Source organism: Nuphar pumila, chromosome 1 (genome assembly GCF_984573655.1).
Source record: "Nuphar pumila chromosome 1, dmNupPumi1.hap1.1, whole genome shotgun sequence".
NCBI lineage: Eukaryota > Viridiplantae > Streptophyta > Magnoliopsida > Nymphaeales > Nymphaeaceae > Nuphar > Nuphar pumila.
This window is the reverse complement of record NC_143249.1, coordinates 26993410-27003615: the sequence shown is the minus strand read 5'-3', so window position 1 is coordinate 27003615 and position 10206 is coordinate 26993410. Positions and strand designations below refer to the sequence as shown.

General features: G+C 41.1%; 1 protein-coding gene across 1 annotated transcript; it reads left to right on the top strand.

Moving 5' to 3' along the window:
- Window positions 1–6734: 6734 nt before the first annotated feature.
- LOC149848477 (uncharacterized) lies at window positions 6735–8322 on the top strand. Its single transcript, XM_090011630.1, has 2 exons — window positions 6735–7366; window positions 7853–8322. The coding sequence occupies exons 1-2, from the start codon at window positions 6982–6984 to the stop codon at window positions 8014–8016; spliced, it is 549 nt and encodes a 182-aa protein (XP_089867756.1). The 5' UTR covers window positions 6735–6981; the 3' UTR covers window positions 8017–8322.
- Window positions 8323–10206: the final 1884 nt, after the last annotated feature.

Genomic DNA, 10206 nt, shown 5'->3' with positions numbered 1-10206 from the left:
TATTAGATTGAGGAGAATATGGAGCAGTAAACTCATGAACTATGCCAACAGATTTGCAATATTCATTAAGTTTATTAGAGGTATATTCTCTCCCTCTATCAGACCTCAATCTTTTAAGTTTTCTACCAGTTTGTGTTTCTGCTTCATTCTTAAAAATAAGAAACTTATCAAAAGCTTCATCTTTTGATTTTAGCAGATACACATAACAGTATTTAGTGTCATCATTTATAAAAGTGATAAAATACTTTTTATGATTTCTGGTTAACACTTCATTAAACTCACAGATATATGTGTGCACCAGATCCAATATTTTAGAATCTCTAATAATCGTATGAAAATGTTTCTTATATTGTTTTGCTTGCACACAAATTCTACATTTTTTAGTTTTATCCATGGAATGCTCAGGAATCATTTTCAAGTTCATCATGTGTTTCACAGAATTGAAATTCATATTACCTAATCTATTATACCATAAATCATGTGATTCTATGTTATATGCAACTTTAGACAATGAATCAGAAGAAACATCATTTTCTAATTTATCACTGCAAACATGTTCAACACGAAGTTTAAACAAACCATCATCTAAATACCCCTTGCCAATAAAGGTTCTAGAATGTAAAATAACAACTTTATTACATTTAAAGTTAAATTCATAACCCTCTCTAACAAGACATGAACCACTTAGAATGTTCCTTCTAACTATAAGCACATGGTGCACTCTGTGTAAAGGTAGAACTCGTCCTGAAGGAAACTTCAGATCCACGCGTCCAATCCCTAACACCTTTGCAGTCGTTGAATTGCCCATAGTCACGAATCTGCCTGCAGCAGCCTCGTATGACACAAAGACAGACTTATCAGCACAAACGTGCACATTAGCCCCTGTGTCAACTAGCCACTCAGTTGACTCATAAACGTGATAGATTTGCGGGTTAACAGAAACATACCCAGTACTGGTTCCAACGACCTCAGTCACCATATTAACTTGAGGTGTTCCATTAGTGGTCCCATGAGCTTTGGCCTTCTTGGAAGGACATTCCTTAGCCCAGTGCCCAACCTGCCTACGGTTCGAGCACGGTTTGTTCTTTACCTTTTCTGGATTTTGGCCTTGGTTTAAACTGGGTTTTTATTGCAGATTTTGGTTTTTGTTCCTTGCCTTTAAAAGATCTGGTCATCATGTTCACTTTAGGTTGTTTAGTTGGCATCACGACCTGTTTCTGGCTCCTATGCTCTTCTTCAATGGCAATGGCTACCATAAGATCATCCAGGAAAATCTTTCATCTACGGTGCTTGAGAGACATACCAAAGTCAATCCAAGACTTAGAAAATTTCTCCACGATGGTCATAACTTGAAACTTCTTAGGAAGTTTCATATCAGCCTCAGCCAAACTATGGAGCAACAACAGAAACTCGTGTGCCTGCTCAATGACTGACTTGCCCTCAACCATCTGATATTTCAGAAACTTGGCAACCGATTACTTTTCAAGACCTTGGTTTTCGGTATTGTACTTTTTGTCAAGTTAATCCCATAGAGCCTTAGCAGTGGTAGACGAGGAACGGTATACATCGAACAACGTGTTGGACAAAGCCAACAGTATGCAACTGCGACATATACTGTCCTTTTCTTTCCACTCTACAGCCGTAGTGACCGCAGCAGGGTCAGGTTCAGTATCAGAAACCGAAGGGCAGTCGAGTTCCAGAACATACAGCAGCTCTATTGTAGTGAACCATATTTTCATGCATTGCTGCCAACGCTTTAAATTCTGACCGGCAAACTTTTCTGGCATACCGGACATGTTCACTTTTGATATAAAAGCGGAAGAGGTCGACGTGCTTAGAATCTTCTTTAAGACTATTGGATCATATTTCGGTTCACGCAGTTTCACAATCAACATCATGACATAAAGCAGGAAATACAGCAGTATGAAAATCATGATTGACAGTCGATTGAAACAAGAACAGGGAGCAAGCATGACGCTTTCCGCATAAAACCAAAATTCAGACAGCAACATATGAACAAACTGATGTATAGAACACAATAAAAACAACGAAAGCATGGTAATACTGTGTAAAAGTCTAAGGCGTACGAAAGTACTCCCCTTAGAGAAGATTCACCCCCACATACAGTGCAAACAGGGTCTGGCGTCCTTCCCCCAGGATACAAAGCCTCGGTGATCTGGATTGGTGCACGCCGATGGTAGATCGTCCTTCGAAAACAACCTCAGGAACTACAATTGCAGACCTCACAGTTTTAGCAAAGCAAGAGAGAGAGAGATGATAGAGTGTACATCCGTCCCATTGGAACCTCTCTAACCACGTTTATATAGATGTGGAAGAGATCTATTTGAAAGGACATGACTCTTGAAGAGTCACCCATTTTGAATAGACATGACCCTTGCAAAGAGTTACCAGATTTGAACAAGTGTGGCTCTGCCAAGGGTCACCAGTTCTGAACGGGTGTGACTCTGCCAAGGGTCACCAGTTCCAAAAGGCATGACTCTTTTTCTTTATATAATCCAAGGAAAAACAGAAAATCGGGGCAAAAGGATACATTGGTCTTGATTGAATATGACCCTAAAGGGCCGCCAATTACCCGAACCCGGCTCGGCAGGTGCGAGCGCGTGTGTGATAGTCATCCCAACCCATTGTTCTTAGGAACAAGTGTAAGAGTTTACATATGGATTATAAAGCCCACAACAAACTCAAACACCATCAATATGAAACTATTTCACACCATCAAAACCAATTTTTTTCCAAAAAGGAAAAACGCCCCACGTTTCTTCTTAGAATTTTCTCTCCCCTCCCTTCTTGCACCTAACATTTACCACTTTCATGTGTGCAGTTGTTCGGAATGCAGCTGAAAAACTGAAATTATTATTGGAAGAGCATATGGAAGGTTATCGGAGTAGTCACCGGTGTGGGAAGCTTTTAGCAACTACCACCTCACCTAGGTGGGAGGTGGAATGTAGAACTGCACCACCTCATCTGGGAGAAAAATGTCTTTTAGACAATGTTCTCCAAAAATGTTGACCTCAAGAGGTTTCACAAGTTTTCTAAGAAAAAACGGTCTGTGGAACAACTTTTTCCTTTGGATAAAGCTGTCAATGGAATCAAACCAGGCCTTGGCCTTAGGTGTTCTCTGTAAAAGTACCCCATGACTAAAAATCCAGTGCATTCAATTGAATTGGCTTCAAGTTTTAGATTCGCGTTCCTTTGAGTTTTTCCATGCTCATGACTTCCATCTGTTCAGCTGTGAAGAGCTTTTCTATTTGGTCTGGTTACAGATTGGCACATCTTATACGCAATGGACTACTTGTGGTGGAAGCTTCGGCCTATTTAGAAGTTTTTGAACAAGTCGAATTGAAAGAGAAAAAAAAAATAGGTACTTGTGAACATCACAAGAAATGAGACTTCGTGGTTTCCAGTGTTTGGAATCCATTTAACTTTGGTCAATCTTTGGGAGGATGCCAAACAGTCACGGAGAACTTTTCAAACAAATCATCATTTGGTTTCAAAGACCCGGTGGAAATATTTTCCGAACCGATCAGTATAGCAATATGGGATAGTCCGTTTCTGTACGTATGACAATAATTATGTAATTATGGAGATCGAGATGTGTGTGGGCTTGCAGTTTCCAAGTGAGACGTGTGGTAGGGACTTTGACCTGATCTGCTCTCCTTTCAAAGCGGTAGGTTGATGACGGAATTGGCTGCTCTCTCTCTCTCTCTCTCTCTCTCTCTCTCTCTCTCTCTCTCTCTCTTCAGATCAGATTATATTCCCTACCACACCTCACTTGTGTGTGGACCTCCATGTTGTGGTCACTGGTCCCCAAGTGAAATATGCAGTAAGGATTGAATATCAATATGACATAATCTCTCGTTGCGTCCAATCCATAGTGGGGAGATACAGGGATCGCTTACATGATCAATTATGTGACACAAGCCAATCAAGTAACAGCATTTCATAAACCCCACAGCAACAGAATAAGGACCCCACTCAAAATGCTGTTATTTGATTGACATAAGGGATCCCTAGATCTCAACATGTCCAATCTATATGTAAAAAACTTACCCCTAATCACCACCAAAACAACAACCATCCTTTGTTGTCGATAATCAATACCACCACCTAAGACTTGTGTGGTTTCTGTGATGTATAAACTACAGAGGGATTGGTCCTTTTCTTTTTCATCTCTTTGGGTGTAGAATGGTTTTATTCAGTAATGTTGCCAGTATCGTTGCGAATCAGCTGTATCATATCGATAGAAAATCGAAACGAAACTGACCTGAACCAGCTAATTTTCAAATGTCTGAAAAATGGTTAAAATAGTTTTTTAATATTATTAATATTTTTTGACACGTGTTTCTGTGGTTAAAAGATGGTCGATTCAAAATGAATTAGACCTGAATCGGAATCGCCCAATTCCCTGATCTTTTCAGGGTCGGAGACGAATCTTACATCATTGGTTTTACTTGGCCCTTTTATTAGTGTGACAGTGACTTAAGTGGTGGTTACATCTGTGTTTTTTTGCTAGGTAAATGAAATCTGCTCAGGAATTTGGATTTGGTCAAAGACTCACTATCAGGCTCTTGGTTTGTTTGTCTGCTAGTGTTTTGTTCTTTATTTTTATCATTTTTATTTTGTTTTCTTGTTCACTGTTGCTTGGGTGGGTGACTTCTCATCACCAGCCTTTCATCTTGAATAAAGATGGTTGGCAAATTGCTTGCTTTCTTTCAAAAATAGATTTTTTTTTTGTTTTAAAATTATGCACAACTGAAGAAAAAAAAGATTTTCAATTTAGTGCAGCTTAGACAGCTAATGAGACTGTTCAAATTTTGGTTGATTGTGGTGTTGGCATTTTCTGGTGGTGTTTTTCTCTCAACAGACAAAAAATGAACTTAATTTTGTGACCCTTTGTGGTTGAATGATTTGGGACCTTATAAATAGTAGAATTATCCAGAATAAAAAAATGTCCAAAATCATGGTCAAACTAGTCCAAATTTCAATTTATTTATCACTCTTACAAGGCCAAAATTATACCAAATTTTGGCTGTTTCCTACTCTAAAAATCTATACTTATTTGGGCACCACACAAGAACCATGTTTCCATCTCAATACAAGGCTTCCTAACAAAGCCTAGAATGTATTCTGGAGTTGGTGTTGGAGCAGAGATCAAAGTGATAATGGGTGATGAGAGTGGAGTTACCGACTACATTTTTTTAAGAGACTTTGACTTTGACTTCAAACCTAACTAGGTTAAAGTCAAGTCAATTAGGTTTGAACTAGGTCAGGTAGGTTCAGACCTAGGTCAGGTGGGTTAGGACCAGGTCTGGTAGGTTAAGACCAGATCAGGCAGACTCAGGCCAAGTCAAGCATGCTCAGACCAAGTGGGTTAGGTAAGGGAGGTTTAGGAGAGAGAAAAAGGAGGCAAGAGGAGGGGTTGACGATTTTTCCAAAGAGGGGTCTCCTCCTTATATAGGCAAGGTTGCTTAGGGGCTAAACAACCCATTTGACCAAAATGCCTTTTGGCTTTTTCAGAAATTCGGTTCGATCTTATCCATCTGACGGTTTGATCTTATCCAGAAGAAATATTCTATGAAATATTCTCTAGAAAGTGCTGGAAGACTCTGGAATATTCTAGAATATTTTCTGAAAAATATTTTTGTGAGTCCCACAAATATTTTTGTAGGTCCCGCAAAAAAATCGAGTTTTCGGTATTTTTTTTCCAAAAAATTCTGAGTAGGTCATTATTTTCGTATTGACGTAACTAAGAAAATTGGCTCGTAGAAATTCTCAATTTCGTTCAGGGAAAAAGTTATGGCAAAAAATGGTGTTTTTAAATCACCACCGTCATCTTTGTATAATGATAACAAGAGCACTTTTGGTGGGCTCACTGTTTCTACAATCAATGGTGGTGATAAAAGCCAAGGATGGTGGATATTTCAAAACACAAAAAAAAAAATATGTTTTGATGCATCACCTTATCTCATCTAATCTGGCAGGGACGTTAACAGAGAGGTTGTGAAGGAAAAGAAGATGCACCAAAACAACTCATGTGCTACAAATCTGATACACCAAAAGCACAGCATGTGCTAGTGCTACCAACCCTGGTATCAATCAAATCAAATAATATGCATGCATATGTAGCAGTATTGACAGGAAGACTACCATACAAACAATGCAAAGCTCAAGCCATCCATTTGGCATGCAAAGCAAACTCTTTGGATATTACCCTGCCAGCTTGTGCATTTAATCGGGTAACCCTCAAGCGTGTGTTTGTTTTTCTTGAGAAGTTAAAAGTGAAAGATCGTGTCCAGCCAAAAACCTCCGAATCACTAACCTGGGCCACATCCCCAGGGGTGCACCTTCTTCCGTCACACCCCGCGGAGGCGCTATCTCGACCCAGCCCACAGAGTTCGATCTTCGTTACCAAACTACCCTTATAAATTTTGTAAATTGGCAAACATATTCCTATCTCGAAATGGCAATAAAAATTCAGACGGGAACGACGATTTGGTCTTTTACCTAGGCTTAATAACTCTGCTTCCATTCACTGAACCCCACGAGATCTAGGGGGCGATTCCCTTGTCCCCAAGATTCTTAGTTATAATCTACAACCAAATCTTATATTGCCCTAAAAGAGTAGAGTAGATAGGACACAAGGGTGATTTGAAAGAATGGCAGGGGCAGAAGGAAGGATATGGTTGCCCGCCAATAATGCTGATGCTGTCCCGTTCGGAGTTCCGAGTTCCGACCTCCTTCTTCCGCCCCCACACGACTCTGCTTAAATGCGAAGCGACTCCTTTCCTCGCCTCCTACAGCTCTCTCGCGAATTCACTCTTGTTTCTGATTCTACTCTCGAGGCCTCCCTGGTTGTGCAACCTACATCTCTCTCTCTCTCTCTCTCTCTCTCTGCCTCCGCCGATTGAGGCAATCAAAGAAGAAAGCACCAGAGAGAAAGGGAAGGAGATAGATAGAAAGATGCCGTCTCCGAGGGGTTCCCGACGGGAGGAGAAGGGGAAGCGGTCGGCGTCGTTCCATGGGAAGGTCCCTTCGGAAGCGAGGGATCCCCAGGCAGTCGTCCTCCGCCGGCCGCAGACGCAGCCCGAGCTCTTCTCGGCCCGTCGTCCGGACGGGCTCCGGACGACGGAGTTCAGGGAGCCCCCACGGCTGACGAAGCTCCTCCTCAACGTCACCGTCCAGCGCAGCCTCGGCCCGGTCCACGTCGTCATCTCGCCGGAATCCACCGTGGAGGACCTCATCGCTGCGGCGCTCAGGCAGTACGCCAAGGAAGGGATGAGGCCCATCCTGTCCTTGACCGACCCCTCGGCTTTCCACCTCCATTACTCGCAGTTCAGCCTTGAGAGTAAGTTGCTCTTTCTCAGATGACAAGAATGCCACTATGGTAACTCGCTTATGTCGTGACTGTTATGAGAGAATTGTAAGGGAGGAAAAAGAAGACGGTTGTCTTGTTTCTGCCCTGCGGTTTACTGAAAGCTTCTTGTTATACGAAGAAGCTTACTTCTAAAGCGAAAAACTCTTAATTTGTTTTTCTTTAAAGGACGGGAAGCTTTGAGAAATCCGTTTCTAAAGCGAGAAACTCGATTCTCTTTAGTGGAAGTAAGAAACTCTTTAGAAAAAAATACGGGAAGCTTTGAGAAATCCGTTTCTAAAGCGAGAAACTCGATTCTCTTTAGTGGAAGTAAGAAACTCTTTAGAAAAAAATACGGGAAGCTTTGAGAAATCCGTTTCTAAAACGAGAAACTCGATTCTCTTTAGTGGAAGTAAGAAACTCTAATTGGGTTTTTCTTATTTGCCGTGTTTTTTTTTCTCACTTTTGTGGCTTGAACAGGCTTGGACCCAAAGGAGAAGCTGATCGGTTTGGGTTCCCGGAATTTCTTCATGTGCCCGAAGCCGGTGACGACAACAGTCACCTCGTGCAGTGATGAAGCGAAAAAGGAGGCCAAACTCGCCTCTCCCTTTCCGTGGCTCAAGTTCATGGATTTCCTCCGTTAATACGCTTCCTTTTATTTTATTATCGACTTTTTTATGACGAGGTGACCTATCTCTAAAAGCTACCAGTAGGGTTTGATCTGGTGCCTTTCATCTCAGCACCCTCGTAACTACCCTGCTGGCCAAGCGGGCGATCCCCACGGTGGTCATTATCGTCTTAGCGTTAAACCCAAGGAACGAAGGCGCCCTCCCTCCTGTTCTTTTTCTTTTTATCTTTTGTGATTGTTATATCTGATGAATGGAGACGCGCTTCTGCACTAAGTGGTGGAGAGACGTGTATGGTTATATCATATAAAAAAGATTAATTAATTATTTTAGTGAGTATTATTTTTTATGTTGTTAGCTTGTTGGTGCATGGACTTGCCTCGCTTGGGTAACGGCATCGAGTTGACTTGAAAAGTTTTATATATATATATATATATATATATATATATATATATATATATATATATATATATATATATATATATATATATAACAAGAAACACTCGCTCAATCCAGAAAAATCTCGAGTGATACCCACTACCAAGCTTGCCCAAGTCAATTTTCTTTATCGTTTACCATCACTTGGTGGGTTACAAAGCTTTGTTTAATTAGAGAGGCAAAAGATTGATTCAGGTGAGTTGAGACTAGTTGGTGGGTAGACTCGTTCATTCTTAGGGATGGCTGTGGAACGGGGTGGGGGTGGGGGACAAGGTCTCCACCCTCACCTCGTCTCAAAATCTTGCCCTCCATCCTTGCCTTCATTCTCGCATGGGTTTTGATTTTAATCTTCATTTTTGCTTTCATACCGGTTTCATGTCTTTCATTTTTCGCCAAAGGGGGTGGGGTGGAGGACAAGGTCTCCACCCCCGCCTCGTCTCAAAATCTTGCCCTTCATCCCTGCCTTCATTCCCGCACGAGTTTTGATTTTAATCTTCATTCTTGCTTTCATCCTGGTTTCATGTCTTTCATTTTCTGCCAAACGGGGTGGGTGGAGCTCGTTTCTACCGATCCATTGCCATCCCTAAATAAGTATTGGGAATGGGACGGGGCGGGGCAAGGCGGAAATCAAAGACAGGGTGGGAGAAAACATAAGTTCATCCCTGCCTCCATTTTTGCACGGGTTTTGATTTTAACCTCCATCTCTGTTTCATCAGTTCAAACGGCGCGGGTCAGGGCGGGTCCCGTTTCCCCCGGTCCACTGCCATCCTTATTCATTAAACCAAGTTGAGCAGATGGGTACTGTTGACCAAAGTTAAAATCGATCCGCTCGGTGAATCATTTTATCAAAAAATATCCTTGATTTGAATCGAATTGATTGTGAATTGCAACCTTTTACCATCAGATGGCCTGTTTATAAAAAAAAAATGAAACAGATTTTTAACCTTCTAAAAATATTTAAAAAATAGAGTTGAAATGACAGGTGCATCGACTCTTTTTATTCGGCTAAGGGCCTATTCAAACCGATTGTGACAATTGGTGTTGACTAGTAGAGCAGCCAATTTTTTGAGGTCGATCTGACTTGCTGGGCTTGAAAAGGATTGACCCAGTCGACTCATCCAAGTCACCTTTATTAACAGGGTCAAAGCAGGTCCCACCATGTTCAACCCACTTGGGACCTGACCGGACCAACGTTGATCGATCACTAGAGAGTAAGGCCAAGAGTATTAGACATTTTCCATTTTCCTATTAATCCCTCACAATATTGTTCGTTCACAAGATATTTGTATTAAGGCTTTGTCTGAAAATTGGTAGCTGGGGTGGAAGTTAATGTATTTGCTAAAAAGTTAGTCAAACTACATTGGCAATGGATGTTTGAAAATTAATAGCTGGGATGGAAGTTTATCCATTGGACAAAGGAAGTAAGGGTATTTGCACTAAAGAATGGATTTGGTAACTGAGGTGGTCCACCTTTTCTTCAAATGCACGTACTCCCTCCAACTACCAGCTTCCAAACAGAATTAAATCACATCAGGGCTTCTAATGCTTATATATTAAAATAATGAATAAGAAATGCCATGCAATTTTGGTTGTTCTCCCAATATCCAAAATCATAAATACCCAACTTCACTATGGCCTTTTTAACCCTCTCACGTGTGAAATTAGCAAACTTTGCACAATATATTGCTTTGTTCCTCGGGTAACGCAAACAATCACATAAAAAGGAGTTTCACACATTTTTTTCTCGTGGACATCATGAAGGTCGCATAA